Consider the following 26,492-nt stretch of genomic DNA (forward strand, 5'->3'; position numbering starts at 1 on the left):
TTGGTTGGCCTGAGTAGTCATGCACTCTTATCCCAACTTAGCTTTTTCAATCAGCTTAGTTGGCGTGAGTAGTTTTTCAATCAACTTAGTTGACGTGAGTAGTTGTGCACTCTTGTCCCTTAAAAGAAGTCGGGAATTCGAATTCCCTTTCGTATGGAAAAATTAATCTGGCTAGTGAGCCAGCCCAGTACGAACAGAATCAGACTTAAAGAGGACACTTCGTGGTCTATCCAAAACAAAAACAACTCAACTTTTCCACCAATTTACCAAAATATAATCTCTATACATAGACATACACACAGTGAGTCTGTACCAATCAAGAAGCGAAACTATATCCCATCCTTAAAAGAGGAAAACTAAGGGGAAAACATATCTACATAATGTCATTCCCCATGATTTCTTACAAGGAGAATGGCATGGTGGAGAAACCACATCTTTTTATCTTCTATACTTCATTTAAAATCACTTTCCAAGAAGGGAAAGCACAACCTAAAAACAAAAATATGTTCTCTATGGATCACAATCTCTATGAACAATCAAAACCCTTCAACACTAGTTCTTCGGAGAGATGAAGACGACGATCTCCGGCTCTCCAGTCGTTCCAGGTCCTCCAACGAGATGGAGGAGCACGTTCGAGAAGGAAGGGACAAACGCGGTGCACCTGTTCTCGTTAGTCTGCTTGTTGGTGGCGAAGGCGAAAGACCTAGCTTCGGGGCTTGGACAATAATCCCGTTTAGACTAGGCGATTTCGACATGTGCTTCATACTTACTCTTCCCGGCTCCTGAAGTGGAAATCGAGACGGGCACTTCATGTCTTGTGCCGTCTTGAGCTGCTCGACTATAGTTCTCATCGTTGGCCTTCCGGAGGGGTCCTTTTGCAAACATCGTTGAGCAATATCAGCTATCGTCCTCGCTGCTTTGGCTGGGAACCGACCTTTCAGCTGAGGGTCCATGATAAGCGATAGCCTGCAATCGTCGGCCAGAAAAGGTTGGCTCCACTTGACTAAATTCCTTTCTTCCTTTGGATGACCACTGTCCAAATTCTTCCTGCCAGTGAGCAACTCAAGAAGTACAATCCCGAAACTCCAAACATTGCTCTTAGGAGTCAGAAAACCCCTCTCCATCGTCTCCGCAGATAGATTTGCAAGCGCCTGAATAAATGAAATCAGATGATTGAGAAAAAAAAGGTTCGTAAAGATCCTCCAACGAATTTGGAGCTCCAAGCAATATAGAAAATAGATAGATAGTGATTGATGCACTCACGGCTGAACTACTACAAATGTTAGTCTCTTGAATGTGAGTAATGCAACCATATCCCGAAAGTTTTGCACTGAAGTCCTTGTCAATCTGTATATTGGCAGTTGAAAATTCATGGAACATTGCCTGTAAATACAAAATTAAAATTCACAGCATTAGCCAAGAGAAATTGAAAATTTAAGAACTATTTCCACTTTTTATCGCTTGATAACCAGTGGAATTCCACATATGATCACTGTAACGGTCCCCAATTCCCCAAAATTTTAAAAATTGGGTGATAATAGCCCTTCCATTGGCCTGTTACAAGAACGGGTTTCTAGAGATTTAAGCAGTTGTGGCAACACAGCTGTCCACATTGACAGTCGGTTGAATTCCATCTATACTCGAGTGACTGAAAGTGGAATTTATTATTTTCAAACCACATTAATCATTGCCAGATAACCGTATTGATTACCTGAAAAGGTCCTTCCTCATGCAGGAATGTGAGACCTTGCGCAGCACACAAGGCGATTTTCATTCTAGCATTCCAATCTAAGGGGGGGCCATCTGATCGGCAAAATAAAAGCCTGTCTAAGCTTCCATGATAAAGCCTTTCATAAACCAACATCCTCTGCCCCGAGCCTTCGCGTGCATGGAAACCAATTAGTTTACAAAGTGAAGGGTGTTGCAATGAAGCTAGTGTGTTAACTTCATTCACGAACTCCTTCAATCCCTGGAAAACCAAAAGAGCCAGTGAGATTTAACCAAAATTTGCAATGAAAGTTGTTTATAGATACAAGTTGTGGTTTGATATTTCTATTTTGATTTAAACCAACCAGAAGATGCCAAGCACCTTGTGCTCATATGGCATGTAGTGACTCCCCTATATGGGAGGTCATGAGATCGAGCCTCAGTGGAGGCGATGTTGGCTCTTTGTGCTTCAACAGGTTGAGAAAGTATAGATGAACAGATACTACAATGTAATAGAGTCAGTAACAAGCCAGGTAAGCGAAGGGCAACTCAGTATTACCTGAGAAGACGGGTGGAGACAAGTGACGATAGCATCAAGCTTCTTTGTACCCAAGGCATCGTCCCCGAATGAAGCTCTGTAGATGATAGAAGAAAGTCTTTCTGACATGCATCGCTCGGGAGAGAAGTTGTGGCAGGCAGCTGCAATCTCTTCATACGAAAAGTTTCGGAGGGTTCCTGTAGGCAGTACGGGAGGGATTATAGGAGGAAGTGGAAGTGGGCCCGATGCATTGAGAGGGCCACTCGCATTTCCAATCTTAAAGCTTCCCATAGTCTTCAGGGAGGCAGCACTCTGAGGCGAGGGGAGAGGAAGAGGTTGAGCAATAGACGAGGGATGTTCCTTCATTGACCCAACACGGCACCTGGATTCCTCCTGTTCGTCACATTCATTTGCCACGAGAGTATCCTGTTCCGCTGCGTCAATGCTCGATGGGGCAGACCGTACTCTTATCTTACTGCTGGCTACTCCGCTATTTGACTGAACAGGTTTCACCCTAGTTCTAAAACTCGGTGGAGCAGACTGCAACGCCCGTGTATGTATTTGGGGCTCGGGCAGTGCAGTAGGTGAGGGATCCTGAGGGTTAACACGTTTAACATGGATCGTCTTCTCAGGCTTTTTCTTCTTACTCTTCAAAACGGTGAAACATCCCATCTTCAGCTTGATGTTTTACTCGCAATCAGGTCTGTCCTCCCTGCAGAAGTGAGAAACACACACGATTATTCACAAGGCATAACAGCCTAATTAGCCTCAAAACAGAGAAAGATAAATGAAATAATTGTTAAACAGTAGGAATTACTCCATACCAAAGAAAACATTTCCCTGACCTTGAACCCATCAATTAATGAAAACATAAATTCAACAACTTAATTCTCTTTTATTTCCCAAATTTCCCGATATGACGTGGGACCTGGGGAACTGAATAGCCAATCAAATGACAAGCAAAAGCACCCTACATAGTAATTGATTCAGATTTCATATCTAAAGGACACCCAAATCTTTCTTTGTCCTAGTGCAAATTAACCTAAACCTATTCTACATTTCTACAGCTGAGTCATATAGAAATATCATAAGCTACCTAAGGTGGCCATATCTAACCTCACAAATCCCAAATTATCTCCTTTTATAGCCACACAGAGCTTTACATAAATGATTAAAAACACATCAAATACAATAACTGAATCTAAATCCAATATTAATTTTGTTTCCACCACAACCAAACTTAACACCATACTGTAAAGCCATAAATCAACTAAACTTCAATAAGAAAATTTCCCAAAAAGAAGCAGAATCATTTCATTTAAAAACCAACAACAAAAGGGCAGATATGAAACAAGCTTTCTTGCCACTTACAATTCTCCATCAGAATTATTAACAACAGGCAGAAAATATTACAAAGTGACATCAAGAAAATAATATAAAGAAAATTACCTGAGCAAATTGAACTGATCCTGAGCTTATTTTGGGGTTAAAGATTGGATCTTTGGGGATTACAAAGGCACCCGCAGAGTGAAATTGATCATTGGGGGAGAGAGAAACCCTAAAGACAAGTCAAATGAAGGGAAATGGGGAGAGGCAAAGAAGAGCAGGTATTTTGAGAAAGGAGAAGGAAGATGGGGAAGAGAAGTGGGGGTCCGTAGGAATGGAGTACAAAGATGCAGTAGTCAAACCAAAAACCCCATGAGTAAATTTCTCATTAAAGAAATATATATACCATTATTCTGTATCTCCATCCAACCACTACCTATACACACACACATATATATATGCTTCACTCAAACCCTTCCTGACCTTTTTGTCCTTGGCCTACATCTTTCCCTTGATTTATGTTTGTATCATCATCTCGTACATCCATCAGATTTTATGCATTGATTGTCTGATTGACTTAACTATTTATAAATTTTTGTTTTTATTATTAAGTGATATGCAATTTCGTCGGACTAATCTAACTCACAATATCATGTCTTTAGAGTTACTGCAAAAGTAGATCACAAGTCACGCAACCAGCCTACAGTCAGATTTTAGTATTCATGTGTTAGATCAATCCACACCTTCCATCATCCTAGACAGCTAGACCATTTTCCCATTCATGTTTTTGGTTGGATTCGAACCCTCACACTGCGAACTTTAATTGTGACTTAAGTCAAACAACGAATTAAGCGATTGCTTATCAACTACACCGAATTAATCGTTAAACCAAACTCTCCATCCTCTCTAGTTGCAAAATATTAAAAGTATAAGGAGTAATGAGCATTGAGTATGCATACCCTCATTTAACTTCTTATTATTTAATAAGCATTTAAAAGTTATGATTTTTTAAAGTGATCTTCTTTTTTTTTTTTTTTCTTGTTAACATTTATTTGATTTTTCGTTATTCATTTAATATTACGACTTTTGATATTTCTAGGTATTGCTTAAAAAATTCTCATTTGACATACCATTCTGTTACTAATACTTGAAAGAACAACTTTCACTGTCTTGTTGCTTTTGTGAATCACTTGAACCTTGATACATTTCAATGACATGGAGCTAGGCTAGTGAGCTATTTCGCTTTCTTCAAATGACTACTTCTGAGTTTCAAGCTCGACCTCTTTATGATTGTCATCGTGCAATTACTTCATTTTTCACTAAGTGATTACTTATGAACTTGAATGTATAATCTATGTTTGTTACAATTCATAACTACTTCATCAGTCTATGAAACAAAGAGTCAGTACTTTAACTAATTGACTAATCTAAATAATAAGTTAATAGTTTTAGTTTTTAAGCACATGATTTGAATTTCTATCAGTATAAAGGGTATATAGTTCATTTTATTATGAATAGAGTCACCCCTAAAAATACAAAAATGCAATTGTCGATGGGCCCATGGCATTTTGGTGAATTCACGTGTGTGAATAGAAAAGTAGCTCGAAATTCAAGGAAGAGGGGCTTTGAGCAAAGTGAGAAAGCCAGTCAAAGTTGGAAACTCATTACTAGTATGTATTTCTGTTTTTCTTTAAAAAAAATTATTATTCTTATAATAATAATAATTATTATTATTATTTTTAGCATATGATTTTCCTGGGGGTGGTCGATTGTCAAAGAGACCCGTGGTGATAGATCTTTGACTCTTACATACCGCCGTCGGATTCCGCTGGCGACGTACAGATCTCGTCTGACGTGGCCATCTTAACTACCCACTTGGGCCCCACTAACATAAACCCTTTTTGTTTTTAATTAACCCAATGTCGTCACGCGCTCCCCGCTTTTTTCTTCCAATTTGGAATTTCCTAATTTGGCCCACAAATTTTCATAACTTCCTTTTTTTGACAAACTATGGTGGAAGACTATGAATTTTAATTTGGGTCTTTAAAAATAAAAATCAATATCCATAGTAACAACAGGTTTGATTGGTAGAAAATAATTATGAAAATTGGAATTCAATTATGTACAAATCAAAAGTACTCTATAATATTTATATCTATTACAAATAGTAAAGTAAAACTTATAAGTCAATTAAAAAATTGAGTTCCTAATTTTTTCTAAAGCTACGTTGAGACCTTGAATTGATTAAAAAAAAAGTTATAATAATAATTGAGTCATACTCTTTTTTTTTTTTAATCTATTTATCGTTAGAGATGGCGACTGGCGATGACTCCGTCGTTGCCGTAAGTTTTCGTCGGTCTCCATAAAAGTCGTTGTCGGTGGTCGGAATAGACAAATGATCCGTTAAAAATGTTAATTGTTATTTTTTTTTCAATTTAGTTGCTTAATTGTTTTATTTTTCTGAGTTCAATGACTTATTTGGAGCTTATTCGAGTTTGATAGCTTAATTGCTAATTCCCAAATTGTTCGATGGTTTATTTGCACCTTTTCACTTTACAATATAATAATGTACATCCAATACACAAATAATGTACATTTCTTAAATACAATTTACATTTTTAATATACTAAAAGTACATTATTTTTATACTGAATGTAAATTATTTGATAGTATGGTCCACACAATAATGATTGCGAAAAGTCATTAAGTTATGAGTTTTTAAAAGGTAAAACTAAGCCCATCAACATGTTATTTAAATGCATCAAAACCCACCAAACTAATTATGGACATGTTATAATCTCTGTCACTCGCTCCGACGAAATCCAGCAAACTCCGGCGACTCTTTTGTGATCGCTAGTCGCAGTTCTAACGACCAATTTTGGTGAGAAGGTGGTTTGTTGATCAAAAGAAGACGACCGTCAATAACAACTGACGGTGGTTAAGATGTAATTTTATCGGTAAGGTTTTAGTTATTGATACATTAGATTTATTTGATCAACTTTTAATAAATTAGAAGGTTTAATTACATATTTTATAAATTTATAGACTTAATTACTTTATGGTGTAAAATTTTATGGGTCTATTTAACCATTTAAAAAAAAAAATTTAATGTGCTCTTAGAATATGAACTTCTGTTCCCGATATGATTTGCATTATTGGCCACTAAAACCAACGGGCTTTGAAATTCGAAGCCCAAATAGAACTATCTTTTGGGCTTTTAGTTTGAGATTCAAAGTGCAAATTTCGCGTTTTGGCGCCCTTTTTCCCTTCAGCTTCTCCCGCAAGCTTTGGCAATGTACTTCATACTACTGACACTCTGTAGCTTGTAATAGTCAGTCGATGCCGAATTTCCCAGAAATCATTATTGTCTTCAACACCTACGGCGCGGCATCACCGGGAAATTCTGTTTTCCGGTTGTCAAACGCCGGAATCCGGTGACTCATTGGAGTTCTTCCCATTATTCCCACCGCAAACGCCAAAACCTAGAACAATCCTTCCACTCCAACACCTTGACGCTGTCCCGTCGCACCTTACCTAGGGTTTTTAGTTTGTTGGAGAAAAATGGGGAAATCGAGCAGAAGATCATCAATTCTTCAGAAAGATGGAGCTAACGCGGTAAGTTTGTCTATGATTTAGATTAAATTTTAAAACCTTTGTTTGAAAATTTTGTAGTTTTCTCATTTGGCATGAGCTTGAAGAGGATTATGCTGATGGAAAGAATGTTGTTGTGGTTTGCAGGTTGGGAATTTCAGCACTAGATTCTCGCTGCCTTCATTTGTGAAGCGAGTCAAAAAAATGACTGAAGCTCAGAGAGAGGCCGTGAGGAGGGCAGGGTTTGGCAATTTACTCCTCATTCCCAACCAAATGCTCTGCAAAAATCTCTTAGTTGAGTTGATGGAAAGATGGAACTGTGACAAGTCTGCCTTTGTACTTCCTCATGGGGAGATTACCATATCTCTGATGGACGTTGTGTTAATCTTGGGATTAAGAGTGACTGGAAATCCTGTAAGCATAGGAGACAATACACCGTTCCTTAATCTGGAAAGAGGGTATGGTGCTGTCCTCTGGAATCGAAAAATCACAGTTGCCTCAGTAGAAGAGAGGCTTGAGTCTCTTGGAGAGACTGATGATGATGACTTTTTGAGGTTGTTTTTGTTGTACATGTTCGGAACACTACTTTTCCCCACTACCAATGGAAAAATAGATTCCCGTTACGTTTATCTTCTCCGAGATGTGGATAATGTGGATCAGTTTGCTTGGGGTGCAGCTGTTCTTGAAGATTTGTTTTACTGGTTGAGCAAGAGAAAGAGGGACAATGTGCAATATGTTGGAGGGTGTCTTATTTTGCTTCAAGTAAGTTTATCAATCTAACTGAATTGTAATATTAATATTTTTGTTTCAGCATTGAATCATTTTTTAATAATGCCCCTTGGTTGATGAATGATGAAACTTTCTGCATTAATTGGTGATTCCATCTGTGCTTTAATAGTTGGGATAAATAACATTTATTCCTATGCTATTAGCTCATCTTTTATGGAATTTAACATTTCCAACAATGATTTGCGCAGATATGGTGTTATGAGCATATTGATATAGCTCGGCCTTGTCTGATTGACAATGCTGTTAAGTTTCCTCGTGTTTGCCATTGGGGAAGTACAAAATCTCATCATCGTCAGTGGTTCATTGACAAGTTCAAAACTCTTGGTAGTAATAAGGTATGCGAGGTTGAAATTGGTTGGTTGCTATACTTGCTGCTGTATTATATTTCCAAATTTATCCTATATTGTTTCTGGTCTTGCAAATCTAAGCATTCGAGGCTTCAAGCTCTGTTTTATTCATTTCTTGTGATTAGAAAAGCCAAACTTTTTCTGTAACTTTATAGTATCATAGGATCATTGTTTCTTTGAGGAACTACTGCTGGTGTCTGGACTACGAATAAACTTTGATTGTACCTAACAGTACAAGTTTGTTCAATAAGGAAAAGAAAACACTGTCTAAGGAAGTTTCTGTGGTTCTGTGGAAAGTTTTAGGCAATGAACTTTATCAAATTTCTCTATTTATTTATTTGTTTATTCTTTTCTTACAGATTATTTGGAGCCTCGAATTGACTTCTGAGGAGTCAGAATTGGGAACAATCAAAGAGTTACTAGAGGCACAAGGTGAAAATGCAGGGCAAATCATGGAGCAACAGTCTTCTGCACATGTTTGTAATGTAAGTTTCCCTACCACTTTGTTTCTTTTCATAAAGTGTTCTTCCTAAATAAGATACTAGTAGCAAAGCATGGTATGTCTCTTACTTTTGTTTAATCTAAATACTTTTCCAGATGGTGGAACAATTGGCGGTTGACATGGAGATGGACTCAGCGACTACAATCAGTAGAGAACTCTATCAGGAGCAAAATGATTGTTGGCCACTCAGAAATATAAGAAGAACATCTGCAAACAGCCGTGTTTTAATCTCTACACCTTGTTGTGTAGAAAGTGAAACAGAACCAGCAGAGAATCCTCCAAGTTCATGTGGAGATTCCATTGTGTTAATCAGCAGCGATGTCAGTATATCCTCTTTCCATTTCTCTTTTGTTTTTGTTTTTTTGTTTTTTGTTTTTGTTTTTGTTTTTTTTTTGTTTTTTTTTTTTTTCATTTCTTTTTGAGTTCTGGATTATTTTTCAAGACCTGATTTGTTTATTCAGGATAATTGTGAGGACCTGAATAGAAAAAACTGGATTCTGGAAGAGCAGGTAACTGAACTAAGGAAGGAAATTGATGACCTGAAAAGAGAGAATAAAATTTTGAACAATCAGCTCTCATCTTGCCTTGAGTTTGAAAAGAAAAATGGGGAACTAAGGAAAGAAGTTGAAAGTTTGAGACAAGAAAACCTATTGTTGAGTTCATCAGCACACACTCTTGTAGCTCAACTTGAGAGAATCGTTCTTGATGGGAATACAGACACAGTGGATGTCGTGGAAATTGATAAACTTCTGGGTACTGCAGGAACAGTTGACTAAAAACTAAAAAGCACTTTATATTTTTTCCCATCAAGATTTTCTTCTCTGGATGTCAACCATGTCTCAGGTATGTTCCTTACCTAAATTTATTTCTATATCTTAGAAATCTAATAGTGATATATATTAGCCTTTCCTGACTTGGCATGAATTTGAACCTAAGGTGTAGCAGAGAAACTAATAGGTTCTGTGATTTAAGAAATGTGTAGTGAGTCGTGACCAATGATGAAAAAAGGAATATAGTCCGTCCAGCACCACACTAAAAGATTGAATCCAATCTATTAGCTAGTCTAATCCATGATCTTATAAACGTATATGTTTCTCTCTTATTTTTGAATGTGGGGCTCTTATCATCATGAATTCACTTTCCAACATTAATTTACTTACTCCATGCATGCAGTTTCTAAACTCTGAAGTGGGCATACATGTGGTTGTGAGAGTGAGAGATACAGAACATTCAAACATTTTCCATTAACAAGAGGTTGTTTAAACAACCTATTAATACACGCAAGATTATGACAAATAGGTAGGCACCATCTAGGGTGACAAGAAAACGTAATTTAACTAGAATGGCTCCATGCATGTGGAGTTGACAGTTGACAGTCTTGACACCATCTTTATTATGTTTATTCAAGTTGAATCTGCTTCAGATAGCCCTGGGAATAAGCTTCAATGGATCCTGCAACACAATAACATTACTCAGCAAGCGTTACAATAAGCTAAAAGATGTAGGAACCAGAAGAAAGAGGAATGCAGAGAGATACATACGCTGCACAGTTCATGGATGGAGTAATCTTGAATGACAAGTTGACACCGCACTTGGGAGCAATGGTTGAAACAGCAGAAGGATTGGGGAAGGAGTTAAGAATTGGCTTCAGGCACCTACAAGCAGCTTGGCGATTAGGCGTGGTTCTTGTCTGAAGCTCGACAGATCTAGCTCCAGCACAGCAGGCTTGCGGAATTGGACCTATACCGCCTCCATTGAGGTACACAATGCAGGGCGCCACGCTGTTGAGGACTCCCGCGCAAGACACAGCTGCTTCAGCATGGGATGCAATCACTGCCAAGCAGGTGAGCACCACTGTGAACTTGATCATTCCTGAACTTGCCATTCCTCCCAATTATTATCTTTGCTTTTGCTTCTCTTGCTATGGGGTTTGCAGTTTGTTGTGAATGCAAAATGCAGCTAATCTAGTGCGTATTTATAGTGGCACACTGGCACTACTTAAACCAAAAAACTGATTGGTATTGGGTACATGTCATTTTGGTTTGTTGAAAGTTGGATTGATTAAATGTACTTCCCTTCTCCTTCGTGATCGTTAGCCACATTAACATTAACATACAGATCACAAAATAAGCAGTTTTTTTTTTAATTTAATTGTACCTTTTTTAAAAAAAAAAAGGGTTTAAGGGATTAGATGGAATTTTTTACTTATAGAACTCAGTTGCACAATTAGTTGGATTTAAGGGTTTTTTTTTTTTTTTTTTTTTTTTCTTTATTTTAGTATAGATTAAGGTATGGTTCATATTGAGATTTCAATTTTGAATAAGTTAATAGATTTATATGTTTTATATACAAAAAAATTAATTATATTTTTCTAAGTTGAGAATAACATTGAAAAATTGTTTCTGAATTGCACTTAAGAAATAAGAATAATGTTATTTTCTCTCCTGATTTTATGTTCTCATATTGTAATATATACATTTTTTAGTGTGTTGACTACTGTAAAATGAAATTTACTTATTAATCAAATATAAAAAGAATCAATCAAATATTGACATGTAAGGAGGTAAAATTAACACGGGTAATGTCTCGTTAAAGAATTAGTTATAATTTTACTTATATTTCCTATTATTTTTGATAATCTATTATCAATTTAAATAAATTTGACCATATTTATTAAAACATACAAAAATTTGAATATTTTTCATCGATATTTATGGGCAGTGTATTTATAATGGGCACAATTCAGCATAGACACACGAACTTGAAGGGTAGGCCTTAAGGCCGAACTCCCTTAAATAATTGCATGTGGACAGCCCCATAAACACGACGGGCCAACCCAGACACTTCACATGCTTAGGTACTATTCAAGTCCTTGGCAAGTAAAAGATTAATACTTATATTGTGGACCTGATTCATGCAGTAAGATAGACCTTTAATACAAATTTATTTTTAACATATTGTATTTCTAATTTTAATGTATTACATGTTTATTTTGATTTATAGTACACTAAAAGTAAAGTTGTATCAAACTATAATGAATTTCTTAAAAATGAATGTGTAATACACAATGGATTTACATTATACTAAAAATGAAGTTGTATCATGATCCATCTTATAAGGTGGATCCCAAGGTACATGATAGAATTTATCGTAAAAGAGAGGTCAAGCGTGTTTATTTTAAATCATCACATTTCAACTTTTGTGTTTTGTTCGTTACTCATTCTCATTTTGAACAAATTTTGTTGCTTATTTGATTGTTGGTTGTGTTTAGATGAACAAGAAAGTTGATGTTTTGATTTAAGTGTTGATGTTACCATGACAGGAAGATATGACTAGAAGGAAGAGGACCAACCTGTAGTGACCATGGCTGTGGTTGGCAGCAGCTATGAACATCAGAGAGTGAACTGATGTGTCTGCTAGCCACAACTAATCCTATAGTAGGCAGAGCTTTGTGCCACTTCCAGGCTTAGAGGGTGACTATGTGGCTGTGATGTAAGTTATTTCACTTTTCACATGTCTTGTTTCTTTTGTTATGTGATTGACCAAGGCTGTGGTTAGGTCCCTGTAGCAGCCACTGAGGCTTTTATTGCATTTTGAAAGGGAGATTTTGCTACCTTTAATTAGGGCTTTTATTTTTGTTGTGTATGGATTTGGTATGTATATAATGTAGTGGTTAAGAGATAGGATTGGGTATTTTGGTGGTACATGTCATTATGTGTCTCAATCAATTAATGATAACTTAATACCCTGTACTTGCCTGATTTACTACAAAAGTATTAGCTAGCTAGTCCATGTTATTTTTCTCTCAAATATTATCTACTCAGCTCGTGAGTTAAGCTTGTGCGGGGTAGTAACATTACTTAGCTTGTTGTACAAGTGGAAGCAATAAACACTACTTAGTAAAGGAGATTGGGTAGTGACATGTTGCAGTGACAAGTGTGTGAGATTAGCTGAGGCATGACAATTACTCATTTTTTGGGAAAGACACTACTGGTGTTGAATTCCGTTTTGCTAAGCGATTTGTTAATTGTGTTGCCTACACTGTTGCTCGGGAAGTCGTTTATGAGTCAAGTTGCGGGGAATGGTTTGATTCCCTTCTTTCGTTTCTTGTTGATTGTTTTTATTCTGATTTAATGCATTAATTTCTTCTTCTCAAATTAATAATCGAAATAATAATTTTTTTTAATATTGCTGTAATTGATTTAAAAATTAAAATAATTGACATTTCTTTAAACTTCATAATGGATAATTGATGGATAAGTGATGGATTTTAAATGACATTCATAGAATCTTACTAGATTTTTTTTAGAATATTTTAAATTTTCATAAACTTTGTACAAGTTTATAAATGTCGGTAGGATTAACATTTATAAACTTTAAAAAACTTTTTCATATTCAAAAGTTTATAAAAGTCATTAAAACTCTAAAAAAAAATTGAATACACGCTTATAAACATTTAATAACTCCTATTAATATATTATTTATAATTTTATTACAAATTTGTTTTATTATATATATTATATTATTTAAAGTAAAACAGAAGCAACTGAGGTTTTGGAAGTCAATTACCCTTTTATTAGTAAGAAGGGATTTGTTGTAATAAATGCCTTTGACGGCAGATGACGAAACAATGAGGAATAAGAAGAAAATTACTCGTAATCAAATTGTCGAAACATTGATGTAGAGATTGATATAATTATAACAAAAAAATTAGGGCAATAAAATTAACGAGATAATTGGAATACTGAAAAATAATTGATTGAATTTAGGTATAAGGTTTATAAAGTTTAAATAGGAGAAAAAATAAAATTTAAATAGAGAGAAAAAATCGTCAAAGTTGGTTGTAAGAAAATTTTGAAATCTTGGGACTGAGGGTTGGATTTCAACTATTTATATTTGAAAAGGAAAAGTCTACAAAAGTCATAAAATTTAAAAGTCCATACAAATTCATAACTTTTTGAATACCACATGACTTTTAAAACTCTTTAAAAGTTTTAATTGAATACCATCCGACTTTTAAATACTCTTTAAAAGTCTTGATTGAATACCGCATGACTCTTAAAAACTCCCTAAAAGTTTTAATTGAATAGCTCCAAACTTTTAAAGTTTATAAAAGTTTTCAAAAATCTATTAAAGTCATGATTGAATACACCACCCTTAATTACTATTAGCTGTTTGAGTGTTTGATTAATTAAATTTATTACTCCAAAATATTAAAATTTAAAAAAGACTAAAAATAATTTTTTCATATGTAATCAATTATACTTAATTTACCAAACACTTTTTTACAACCCAATAACCCAATCAAGTAACAATTTCTAGTATTTACCAAAACACTCCAACTATCTTTCATTTTCCTTTCCTAATTTTTGCCCTAGCAAGCTCAGTAGCCTGTAGCCAGTAATCACTGGTCAGTACCGCGCTACCGCCGAACAAGACTCGCGTCGGTCTCTCCGACTCTGTGGTCTGCCGACGGGACACGTGGACAACTAACGACGCGTCGGCGCAGCCTGGCGACGGCCGGCCGGCGACTAGCTCCGGACAGACTACAGTGCTCCCTCTCCTGCTGCTGCAGCGCATCTGCAATGAACTCACGGAATTAGGTAATTCGACACTCCGAGCCTCCTACAGTGTGTTGTGAACTTGTGATTTGTGATTCTGTGAAAGAAGTTGATTTAATTTCTGATAATTTGTTTTTAATTATTGAAGTATTGTGTATTTCAGTATTTGTGTCATTGACTCTTTGTGTGCTAACTGTTCAATTCACCTATAGATACTATTAAAGCACAATGCAATGATTTTCAGGATTTAATATGTATGAATTCAAACATCTACTTGTGTGCATAGATTCAAGGTTTTATATACATGTATGTACACCTGTGTGTGTGCACTATATATATACAGAAACACAGGCATATATATGATTAGTCTTGGAAGAAACTAAACTCTTTATTTGGTGACTGAGCTTTGCTACTTTACAGGAGTTTTATTTCTTTTATAAGGAATGTGTACTTCCCATGGTCCCTCTTTTCATCATCAAGAACCTCAAATCACCCCGGCAATTCTATACTCTGGAACCTCAACTTCTAGGAACTTCTTTTCGTACTTCTTCATCATTCATCAGTGGCTACTGTCTGTTAACTCACCACAAAGCTAAATATAACTGGAATACAACCCACTCCTTTGTCCTCTCCAACCCACTCCTCTCTCTTCTTGAGAATCAATGCAAATGCATGGCACACCTCAAGCAAATTCAAGCCCAAATGGTCACCACTGGCCTCTTTTCAGATGGGTTCGCTTCGAGTCGCTTGATTGCTTTTTGTGCTATCTCAGAGATGGGAAGTCTTGATTACTGCAAAGCGTTACTGTATCATATGCAAAGCTCAAATTCATTTTCTTGGAATGTTGCCATTAGAGGTTATACGGAAAGCCAAAATCCGATTGAAGCTCTATTCTTGTATAAAGAACTGTTAGTGTACATTGACAAACACAATGATGATGATACTTTAAGGCCTGATAATTATACTTTTCCATTGTTGTTCAAGGTTTGTTCCAGATTGTCATTGTTTTATATGGGTTTTGAGATTCTTGTGCATGTTATGAAAATGGGTCATTATCAGGATAGGTTTGTGCATAATGCGTTGGTTCACTTCTTGGTGTGTAGTGGAGAGTTGGAAGTTGCAAAGAAGGTGTTTGGTGAAAATTGTGTAAGAGATGTGGTTTCATGGAATTCATTGATTAATGGGTATGTAAAAAGTGGGAGACCTTGCGAAGCATTAAGGGCTTTTAGAGAAATGAGAATTGAGGGTGTTGAGCCTGATGAGATCACTATGATTGGAATGGCCTTAGCTTGCAGCCAGCTTGGAAGTTTGGTACTTGGAATGGAATTTCATAGATATGTTGTGGAAAAGGAAATGAATTTGTCTTTACCTCTTTGTAATTCACTTATGGACATGTATGTGAAATGTGGGGATCTCGAGAAAGCAAAGACTCTGTTTGATAGGATAGAAGAAAGGACTGCTGTTACTTGGACTACTATGATTGTTGGGTATGCAAGGTTTGGATTTCTAGATGATGCTAGAAAGTTGTTTGATGAGTTTCAACTAAAGAGCAATGTTGTCACATGGAATGCCATGATTGGAGCATATGCTCAAGCTCAGTGTGGGAAAGAGGCTTTGAAACTGTTTCAACAAATGCAAGCCATGAATGTTAGGCCTGATGAGGTCACCATGGTTTCTTGCTTATCTGCTTGCTCACAACTAGGAGCTCTTGATGTTGGATGTTGGATTCATCATTATGTCGAAATCCACAATCTTTCTCTTACTGTTTCTCTTGGAACTGCTCTAGTTGATATGTATGCCAAGTGTGGCAATGTCGAGAAGGCGCTTAAGGTCTTCCACGAGATGCCTGTGAGAAACTCATTGACTTGGACAGCCGTTATTGGCGCTTTAGCCCTTCATGGAGATGCACGCAACGCGTTATCCCATTTCGCAATGATGGTGGATGCTGGTGTTGCACCAGATGATGTCACATTTCTTGAGGTCCTGTTGGCCTGTTGCCATGGAGGTTTAGTAGAAGAAGGTCACAAGATTTTTACTGAAATGAGCTCCCGATTTAACGTTCCCCCAAAATCTAAACACTATGCTTGCATGGTCGACCTTCTCGGCAGGGCTGGCTTGCTGAAAGAGGCTGAAGCACTGATTTTGAGCATGCCAACTAATGCAGATGCTGCAGTTTGGGGGGCCCTCTTTTTCGCCTGTCGCGTTCATAGAAACGTTGAATTGGGCGAAAAGGCGGCTCTGAAACTTCTCCAGATGGATCCCGATGATAGCGGAACTTATGTCTTGCTTGCCAACATGTATGTTGGAGCAAATATGTTGCATAAAGCTAGGGAAGTGAGGAAGATGATGAGTAAGAGAGGAGTAGAGAAGACTCCAGGCTGCAGCTCCATTGAAGTGAATGGTAATGTTTTTGAATTCACAGTTAGAGATAGGTTGCATGCTCAGTCAGATAAAATTTATGAATGTGTAATTCAGTTGACTAGACAAATGGGGCAGGATGAATATGTAGCAAATACTCCATTGTATAGCTTTGAAATTGGCTGCTAAATATGGCAGTTACCTTGTCCAGTTGGGTAATATCATATCCAACTGTCGAAATCTAATTGGTAATGATAGTTCAAGTTAAAGTGCTCTGATCTATAGCATTCTTTAATCAAAATTACAAGAAGATTTGACTTTACCACGAACACATTTGACTTGAACATGAGGCAAACTTTTGGTGGTGAATCCCTGTGAGACCGTCTCACAGATCTTTATCTGTGAGGCGGGTCAGGTTAATATGAAAATGTAATAATTATATTAGAAAAATATAATACTAATCAGGAATAATTTGATTGTTACTTATAATGAAAAATATAATACTTTTAAATTAAACATACTTCGTAATATTTAAGGTCAATTGGAGGTTGAATAGTTACTTATTGTGAGAAAAAAAATGTAATACTAATTTAAAATAAATTAATTGTTACTTGTGAGAGAAAGAGTAATATTTATGATAAAAAATGTAATATTTTTTTATATAAAAATGTAATATTAAGAGTTAAATAATTTAGGGTTAATTTCATTTTTGGGCCTAGATTTATAGTTGATAGTCCACTTTTAGTCTTTTTTTTCTTTATTTTTTTATTAGAACATCTTCATTTGGTCTTGATATTATTGTTGCATGACCATTTTTTAGTCCTCTGTCAAGAAAATCATCGAAATACCGTTAAATAGAATGACATTTTTAAAAAAATACAAAGTAGGTTGAACAACTATTATTATTATTATTATTATTTTATGTTTATGTTTTTGAAAAAAATCAAAATTAAAGATTGAAATGTTCTTGTATTTGACAAAATTTAAACTGTTTTGTTGATAGATCGGAGGACCAATAATGGTTATGCCACAATAATACTAAGATCAATAGTGGATGTTTTGAAAAAAAAAAGGACTAAAAGTGGATTGCTACCTATAAATCTAGGACAAAAATGGAATTAACTCAAGAATTTATGAGAGAAATTATAATATTTATACTAGAAAATGTAATATTTTTGACAGATATATTAATGTTATTGGGTGTCAAAGCCAAGAAATTTTTTGAATGTTTCATTAGTCATTACCAATAAACTTTGCATGCATGCCATAAATACTTTCCCTAATTTCAATATTATTACCAACTAACCCTAATATGCAATATTGAAGCACCAACCAGCTTAGATCCTTAGATATATGATTGGTCGATGATAGTGGCTTTGTTTTGTTTGGTAACACGAGGATAGTGACTACTTTAGTGTTGGTCAGACCTAACTAATTAAATTGGTTTACAATCAATTAGAGATTTTGATATTTGGAGAGAGTTGTCAATTTTAATGAAGGAACACAATAGTAATATTTGTATTGTGTGCAGTCTTTCTAAATCAAGAAGGAAGGGCGAATTGGGAAATAAAAGTTCAATCAGTAGAAGAGTTACACACAAGACATAAGGATCGGAGCAGAATTCGATTGCACACAAGACACTCAGACTTCAAGGTAGATCCTTTGGATTAGGGTTTGAACGAAATCCGTCTTATATAAAACAGTCTCACATAGAATTTTGTAATTAATGCATGACTTCTTAAGTATCATTAGCTCACCTAGTTAATCAATTTTAAAAATAATTAATACATGACTTCTTAAGTATCATTAGCTCACCTAGTTAATCAATTTTAAAAAGTTAAAAGTTTCATATCACAAATAGCCATAAAATGTATAGTAATTAGATTCCACACAAAGCACTCAGAGTAGAGCCTACATGTTAGAAAGAAAACTAAGAGCAACATCATGACTTTTTAATTATTATTATTATTTTTTATTTTTAAACTCAGGTGGAAGAGATCAGAGAGGTGAAATTTTATTCTTGTAAATATAAATTTTTGTGGGTCTAATTGTCATAAATAAAAGAGAATTTTTACTATAGGTGCACGTTGTGGGCACCTACCATGCCCATTGTGCACGTAATAGGCAATTTTTTCCTACCCTTTTATCCTACACGGCACTTTAGAATTTGTGAAAGAAAAAAATTACATAGATGAAGATGGTAAGTAATTTCTTTCTGCGGTGGACGATGACAAGTCAAGTTAACCCTTTACGTGCATACATTAATTTTGTTGAATTCAATTCAATTAATTTTAATTAGGTAACAAAGATTGATCAAAACGCATTCAATTTCTTTTAATCACTCCCAACTGCCATCTCTCCAACAAAGTTAGGTGTATTATATTCTTACCCACCATGAACAGTTCAATTGGTCGCAAGAATAAAATTGAAGAAGAAATATCAGAATCGAGTCTCACCCAGTAATAATGTAGTGTGGTTAAGTGTTAAGGGACTCATCCATCCCTAAACAAACTACCAAAGGTCAAGGGTTCGATTATTGACGTTAGGTATACAGCAGTCTTAAATCTATAAGTCACTGTCCCATCCAAAGAGGTGCGTACAATTCAGCTTCTATATAAACAGCTTCTCCCAACACCATTCTTCACACAAATAAAGCGTTCTACTTCCTTTCCAACTCTAAAGCTTATTTGTTTTCTCAGATCCGAGCTAATGGCAAAAGCGGCGAGCATGGTGGTGATGATGTCCATGGTGGTGGCGGCGGCGATGATGGGTGGACTGCATGCACAGTCCATGACGTGCAGCACCGTGGCAACTGATTTGTACCCGTGCCTGAACTACGTGAAGAACGGCGGTGCGGTTCCGATGAGCTGCTGCGACGGGATCAAATCACTCTACAGAGGCGCCGTCACCACCGCCGACCGCCAGACCGTTTGCAAATGCTTGAAGAACGTCACCGGCTCCATCACCGGCTTGAAACTCGACCTGGCCGCCGGCCTCCCCCAAAAATGTGGCGTTTCCATTCCCTACAACATCTCCCCCTCCATTAACTGCGCAACGTACGTGCTACTAACTACACTCTACCTGCCAAAGACCTTGTGGTCAAGCGGGGCCCCTTCAACCTTGACTGGCCGATCTCTGATGGGGTGTTGGCTCTTTGTGTACGGGCCTAGAGTCATGACTCTTTGTGTTATGGGCCTAGAGTTCATGCAGCACCCCGGGCCCTTGCAGCGTCCGGGTCCCCTGCTATGTCAGGGAACAAAGATAGCCCCCGACTAGTGTGACACAGGGTAAGACTGGTCAATGCAATAAGAGGGACCTCAGGACAAGCGCGGTGTTGGTTATGCTGACTCTAGTCCCGTGACATATAGTTTATTGTTCAAATTAAAAAAAGTCAATAAGCTACTCTGAAAGTCAAACTTGCAATCTATTGTGAGCCTAATTAGTAAATCCGTGTAGGTTGTTTATTTAATAATCTGACCAATTTGAGTGGAGGTTTATGAGTACTTATCCACACTTGATTTTCTTTATACTAACATTATTTTTTTGCTTTTCTTTGTAATGTAATGCAGGGTGCACTAAGCATGAGAAGACGATAAATGCTGCATCATGGAGTTAAAATAAGAAGAAAAACGAAGATTATTATTCAGCTATGGCGTACAGACTCTTGAGTGCAGCTCTTGTTATATATATATATTGTCGTCCGCGCCGTCGTATTTAGGATTTCCGGCCGGTGGCGTCTAGGTTTCTGTTTGTGTTTCTTTTTCTGTCGTACTGTCTGCTAGTGTACTCAATACATGGTTTCTAGAAATATGATCGAGCTCAGAGGCGGAGCCAGAAAACTCGATTTGGGGGGCTAATGTAGTAGAAAAAATTTACCGTGTTAGTCGACATTATAATTAACCGTACTATATTATTATATATACCATACATTATTCTAATTATTATTGATAATGATTTCTAATTATACTTTGTGTAATAAAGTATGAAATACATAAATATATGAGTATGATTGATCAACACTAGTGTCGATCATTACTTTAAAATTTTTTCACATAACACAAAATATCATAATAACAACAACAACAACAACAACGGCAATAAGAACAACAACATTTATTGAAGTATAAATTGTCAATTTTTATCAAATAAAAAATTTTGTCAATTATTTTATCACCAAATTTTTTTATTAATTAATTGATATTCATTTTACTAATTAATAATATTTCAAAATTTGAGAGATAAAGACAATCAATATCACCAATTGAACAATCAATATTAATTTTTGACAATTTCAAAACTAATTGTTTAAACAAGCAAATGTACATCTTAAAAGTGTAAATAAATAATTAAAACACAGAATAAATCATTAATTAATTAATCAACATAACTAATAATAAAACTAAAGCATATATCTCAAATTTGAAGATGTTTTAAAATAAAATGGATATTTGATAAAAGAAATAAGATAAAAAAGAAAATGGTGACTCTAATTATTTGGTTTAATTCTTTCTATTTAATGAATTTAAATTTCAATAAATATATTTTGAGTTCACTTAATATAAACATAATAGATTGTTTAGAAAAAATTAGAGGGAGGACCAAAAGTGTATTTTATCCCTATTATATCAATATATATACATACATATTTACTACAATATTTTAAGGTAGGGGTAGGGAATGGGGTGGGGGTTGGGGGGCCAGGGCCCCCCTAACCCATAAGGTGGCTCCGCCACTGATCGTGCTAGTTTTACACTTGCTTTTTTCCGACAAACTTTCCGTTCGTTTTCGTCAATCTCGTCCTCGTCGCATAATGCTCGGAACCTATGGCAATATTGCCGGAAATCCACTTTTTCTAATCAGCAATAAGTGGTTGAAACATGCACTTATTAGTTAATCAGTAAAAGTAGTAAAAGGAAATTAAAAATCAAATTTTTAGCTGTGCAAGTTAATTCCAAAAGGAGTAAGGGAATGAATGAGAAGATCAAAATTTCCCCAACAGAAAGTTACTTACTACCACGGGATTTTCCTAGTACAGTTTATTTCTTTACCTGATTTGTAAAACGAATTTACCTAATGCAAATTGACCACGAGTTTTCCTTATCACACAAAAATAAATTTATAATATATAACTACTATTCTAATAATAGAGTTGACTAATTCATTAAAAAATTATCAATTAAAACTCCAATATTTACACCCAAAAACGTTTATAATAACTGCTATGCTAATAATCTTCTTCTCCAAACGGTTGAATCCCAACTCCAAGGGCCCCGCGTTCCAAACCGACAAAGCATCTGGGAGGATGTAAATCTGGTAATTCAACTGAACACAGAGACTAGATCTTTGCTCACTGTGCACAAGAAGTCTCCTCACTTTGAGAGGTTGCTCCCACGTGCACTTCCGCTGGTGAGACAATAATAATCTAAAAATGTAAGGAGTAGTTCATAAAGAATTAACAACTACAACTACAACCACAACCCTACAAGATTGGAGGTTCAGTTAGAGCTTTTTAAACAAATATTTTATCTATAACATGCAAATAATGAGATGATGTAGGTAAAAAATAATAAATCTTATTTAAAAAAAAAAAAAAGACTTAGTTGTCACGGGTTTTAGCTAGTAATTCGTCACCTGATTTAATGTCATGATTGAATGCTGGATTCGCTGTACACACATAAAAATTATTAAAGTTTGACCAATGAGCTAATTGTGTGACTCACAATAAACCTCTACATTAATTGGATCTATGAGCTTAAAATTAGTTCAGTGAGTAGGATAACTTAAAGTATTTTAAAAGAAAAAACTAGTCATTTTCACATAAATAACGGAAATTAAAGTTGGTGACGCTAGGTTTAATATGAATATATACAGTACGTGAAGTGCATCTCGCTGATGTATTGGACAATGTAATTGTGAACACAAATTAATATGTATGTTTAATTAAGTATAAAATATGTAGGGTTATTCTTTCTATTTAGTTTGTGAACTATTATATAGAAAAGTAAAATTTATTTAATACATAATACAAGCTTTCAGGTAGTGGCTATTATCCTACTCCGCACCTTAAAATTTGTGAAAGAAAAAAAATTACATAAATGAAGATGGTACGTACATCAAACAGGAAAGCACGACTGCAAGTACTTTCTTTCTGCAATGAACCGTCACAAATTAACCCTTTACGTGCATACATTAATTTTCTTGAATTCAATTCAATTAATTTTAATTAGGTGACAAGATTGACCAAAATGCATTCAATTCCTTTTAATCACTCCCAACTACCATCTCGATCTCCAACAAAGTTACTTGTATTCTGGACAACTCAATTAATCACAGAGGTAAAATTTGAACATAAAGATCAGTTATCAAGTCTCGCCAGCTATAATGACTATCAGTACTATAGGTGCACCATACATTAGGCCTTCTCCAATAGTTAGAAATTTGGTGTAGATTTTGAGAAAATTTTGTAAGTGTGATTAGTAAAGAGAAAATGAGATGGAAGAAAAAAAAAGGAAAAAACAAAACAAAATAACAAAAACTAAAAAATAATAATAATAAAATAAAATTTGCGCGCCCACCTGAGTGCAGTACTTTTTTATCCAATGGGGCCCACACTACTGTTCCAAAACCCTTTCCAAGGTATTCTGACAATCTCTCTCCCTTCCACATCAACCTACTTTTCTTAAAAAATTGTTAATGAATCCCTTATTGGGAGGGCCTAATAGCTCAGCTCCCTCTTCTATATAAACAGCTTCTCCTTACACCATTGTTCACACAAGCAAATAAAGCATTCTACTTCCTTTCCTTTCCAATTGTAAACCTAATTAATTAGTCTGTTTTTCAACAAAATTTCCGGCGACCTAATGGCAAAAGCGGCGAGCATGGTGGTGATGTCCATGGTGGTGGCGGCGGCGATGGTGGCTGGGCTGCATGCACAGTCGATCTCGTGCAGCACAGTGGGAACCGACTTGTACCCGTGCCTGGACTACGTGGAGAACGGCGGCGCGGTTCCGATGGACTGCTGCGAAGGGATCAGGTCCCTCTACAAATCCGCCGCCACCACCGCCGACCGCCAGATGGTTTGCAACTGCATGAAGAACGCCGCCAGCTCTGTCCCCGGCTTGAATCTCGACCTGGCCGCCGGCCTCCCCCAAAAATGTGGCGTTTCCATTCCCTACCAGATCTCCCCATCCGTTAACTGCGCAACGTACGTACTACTAAATACACTAGGCAAGCAAAAAACTTTATAAACTAGCCTAGATGGCCTATATGTCACGGGCCTAGAGTCCCTTGCCTGATCAGGGAACGAAGATTGCTCCCGACCATTTGTGCCCATGGTAGGGCAAAATCAGTTTGACACAGGGTAAGACTGGTCAACGCAATAAAAGGGATCTCGGGACATCACACTGTGTTGGTTACACTCACTCTAGCCCATTGACATATAGCTTATTGGTTCAAACTAAAATAATCAACAAGTTATCCTGAAAGTCAAACTTGTCATTTATTGTGAGCCTAACATGTAAATCAGTATAGGTTGTTTATCTCAACAATTTGACCAACTTTGACTGGAATGTAATGCAGGGTGCAGTAAGCATGAGAAGACGATAAATGCTGCATCATGGAGTTAAAATAAGAGGAAAAACGAAGATTATATATCCAGCTATGGCGTACAGACTCCTTGAGTGCAGCAGCTCTTGTTATATATATATTGTCGTTCGCCGCCGTCGTGTTTAGGATTTCCGGCCGGTGGCGTTTAGGTTTCTGTTTGTGTTTTTTTTTTTTCTGTCGTACTGTCTGCTAGTGTACTCAATACGTGGTTTCTAGAAATATGAATGGAGGGAGTCGTGTTTGTTTTACTACACTTGCTTTTTTCCGACAAACTTTCCATTCGTTTTCGTCAATCTCGTCCCCGTCGCATAATGCTCGGAACCTATGGCAATATTGCCGGAAATCCACTTTTTCTGATCAGCAAAAAGTGGTTGAAACATGCACTTATTAGGTAATCAGTAAAAGTAGTAAAACAAAAAAAAAAAAAAAAGCAATTTTTTAGCAGTGCAAGTTAATTCCAAAAGGAGTAATGCAATGAGTAGATCAAAATTTCCCTAACAGAAAGTTACTTGCTAGCAGGGATTTTCCTAGTACAGTTTGTCTCTTTTACTTAGGTTGTAAAGCGAATTTACCTAATGCATATTAACCACGGACACAAAAATAAATTTATAATAACTACTATTCTAATAATATAGTTGACTAATTCATTAAAAAAAATTATCAACTACAACTCCAGGATTTACACCCAAAAACGTTTATAATAACTGCTATTCTAATAATCTAAAAATGTAAGAAGTAGTTCATAAAGAATTATCAACTACAACTACAACCCTACAAGATTGGAGGTTCAATTAGAGCTTTTAAAATAAATATTTTATCTATAACATGCAAATAATGAGATGCTGTAGGTAAAAAATAATACTTACTAAAAAAATCTTAATTGTCACGGGCCTTAGTGTAGTGATCCGTCACCTGACACGATGCCAATACCGCATTGTGGAAGTTGAATTGGATCCCATGTACACAAATAAAGATTAAAATTTGACCAGTGAGTTGATTACGTGACTCACAATTGACCTTTGCATTGACTCAAATGAGGGTCCAGTGGACTTAAAATTAGTTGGGCGAAATTAGAATCATTAAAAAAGAAAAAAAAACCTTGTCATTTTCACACAAATAGCGGAAATTAAAGTTGGTAACCTTGTCATTTTCACACAAATAGCGGAAATTAAAGTTGGTAACACTAGGTTTAATATGAATACTACATGTCATCTAAGCACAATGTATTTGACATTTGATATGTAAATTTAGTTCTTCAATTATTATCAAAATGGTGAATTTAATATTTTTAAGGACTAAATTTGCTGTAACTTAACTACTAAAGTAGCTGACACTTTAATAATAATTGAATGGCTAAATGTCCTTTGCAAATAATCAAAGCATTAAAAAAAATCTATACTTTGATAGTAATTTGGGGACTAAAAGTCTCATTTGTATTTATATATGGAGTAAGTATCCTTATCAAACACTCATAACTATTGGAAAGTTTCTATATATGGGTGTGTATCTATGTTTTGAAAAATTCATTGCATTTGCATCCCTACAATTATAACTTTCTATTAGGCTATTAGCCATCTCAAACTAAAATAGAAAAATAAAAAATAAAAAAATTCTTATTATCATAAATTACTGATAAATTGACAACCTCCACTTTGAACTAATAAGAAATTTACTTATTGAATATAAAAAAAAATGATACATCAAAAAATGATAATTGTAAGGGTCTCTATCATGATTTATATTTTTTCTTATATTGATATCATTGTCAACCATATGTAACCAAAAAAATATTATATTTAATTATACTTAATAGTATTAGACATTGAACCAATAATACTAATACAACAAAATCAAAATAATTTTAATTATTAATACTGATATTAATAGACATCGTTGTCTTTCTTTCATTTTTTTTGAGTAACGAGAAAAATTAGTAATCACTACTCAAAAGTATGTACTAGCTAGGTTAATCATGTGTCTTGTGACGTTAATTGACAAAGGATCACAAAAAAATATATCATTTTACGTTGTTCATAATTGACCGTTTCAAACCAAGAAAGTCAATAGATTGTTCGCACTGCAAATCAGACCTAACTTGTAATCTTGTAGTTGCCAAATTAACACCGAAATCAACTTAATTGAGATCCCCTGAAGACATCGTTGTCTTT

The 26,492-nt window shown here is 35.6% G+C and overlaps 6 protein-coding genes across 7 annotated transcripts; 4 read left to right on the forward strand and 2 right to left on the reverse strand.

Moving 5' to 3' along the window:
- Positions 1-227: 227 nt before the first annotated feature.
- LOC116007202 (probable serine/threonine-protein kinase PBL18) lies at positions 228-3,992 on the reverse strand. Its single transcript, XM_031247814.1, has 5 exons — positions 3,695-3,992; positions 2,267-2,957; positions 1,712-1,969; positions 1,264-1,383; positions 228-1,151 (listed from the first exon to the last, which is right to left on the reverse strand). The coding sequence occupies exons 2-5, from the start codon at positions 2,915-2,917 to the stop codon at positions 537-539; spliced, it is 1,644 nt and encodes a 547-aa protein (XP_031103674.1). The 5' UTR covers positions 2,918-2,957; positions 3,695-3,992; the 3' UTR covers positions 228-536.
- A 2,919-nt stretch (positions 3,993-6,911) lies between these two features.
- Positions 6,912-9,905, forward strand: LOC116006405. Its single transcript, XM_031246758.1, has 6 exons — positions 6,912-7,186; positions 7,310-7,924; positions 8,140-8,286; positions 8,658-8,783; positions 8,896-9,120; positions 9,262-9,905. Exons 1-6 carry the CDS (start codon positions 7,133-7,135, stop codon positions 9,574-9,576), a joined length of 1,482 nt encoding a protein of 493 aa, XP_031102618.1. The 5' UTR covers positions 6,912-7,132; the 3' UTR covers positions 9,577-9,905.
- Positions 9,906-10,020: 115 nt separating this feature from the next.
- On the reverse strand, positions 10,021-10,760 carry LOC116006406 (non-specific lipid-transfer protein 1-like). Its single transcript, XM_031246759.1, has 2 exons — positions 10,342-10,760; positions 10,021-10,252 (listed from the first exon to the last, which is right to left on the reverse strand). Exons 1-2 carry the CDS (start codon positions 10,683-10,685, stop codon positions 10,243-10,245), a joined length of 354 nt encoding a protein of 117 aa, XP_031102619.1. The 5' UTR covers positions 10,686-10,760; the 3' UTR covers positions 10,021-10,242.
- A 1,367-nt stretch (positions 10,761-12,127) lies between these two features.
- On the forward strand, positions 12,128-16,997 carry LOC116005624 (pentatricopeptide repeat-containing protein At2g22410, mitochondrial). Of its 2 annotated transcripts, XM_031245871.1 has the most exons (3): positions 12,128-12,292; positions 14,179-14,403; positions 14,782-16,997. In XM_031245871.1, the coding sequence occupies exon 3, from the start codon at positions 14,818-14,820 to the stop codon at positions 16,906-16,908; it is 2,091 nt and encodes a 696-aa protein (XP_031101731.1). In that variant the 5' UTR covers positions 12,128-12,292; positions 14,179-14,403; positions 14,782-14,817; the 3' UTR covers positions 16,909-16,997. The 2 variants fall into 2 exon arrangements, with proteins under 2 accessions (XP_031101731.1, XP_031101730.1); XM_031245870.1 differs by lacking the exon at positions 12,128-12,292 and having other exon boundaries at positions 14,172-14,403.
- A 2,382-nt stretch (positions 16,998-19,379) lies between these two features.
- LOC116006094 (non-specific lipid-transfer protein 1-like) lies at positions 19,380-20,683 on the forward strand. Its single transcript, XM_031246364.1, has 2 exons — positions 19,380-19,775; positions 20,289-20,683. The coding sequence occupies exons 1-2, from the start codon at positions 19,429-19,431 to the stop codon at positions 20,296-20,298; spliced, it is 357 nt and encodes a 118-aa protein (XP_031102224.1). The 5' UTR covers positions 19,380-19,428; the 3' UTR covers positions 20,299-20,683.
- Positions 20,684-23,486: 2,803 nt separating this feature from the next.
- LOC116006095 (non-specific lipid-transfer protein 1-like) lies at positions 23,487-24,575 on the forward strand. The gene is made up of 2 exons (XM_031246366.1): positions 23,487-23,923; positions 24,298-24,575. The coding sequence occupies exons 1-2, from the start codon at positions 23,580-23,582 to the stop codon at positions 24,305-24,307; spliced, it is 354 nt and encodes a 117-aa protein (XP_031102226.1). The 5' UTR covers positions 23,487-23,579; the 3' UTR covers positions 24,308-24,575.
- Positions 24,576-26,492: the final 1,917 nt, after the last annotated feature.

The sequence above is a fragment of the Ipomoea triloba genome, chromosome 15, assembly GCF_003576645.1.
Source record: "Ipomoea triloba cultivar NCNSP0323 chromosome 15, ASM357664v1".
NCBI lineage: Eukaryota > Viridiplantae > Streptophyta > Magnoliopsida > Solanales > Convolvulaceae > Ipomoea > Ipomoea triloba.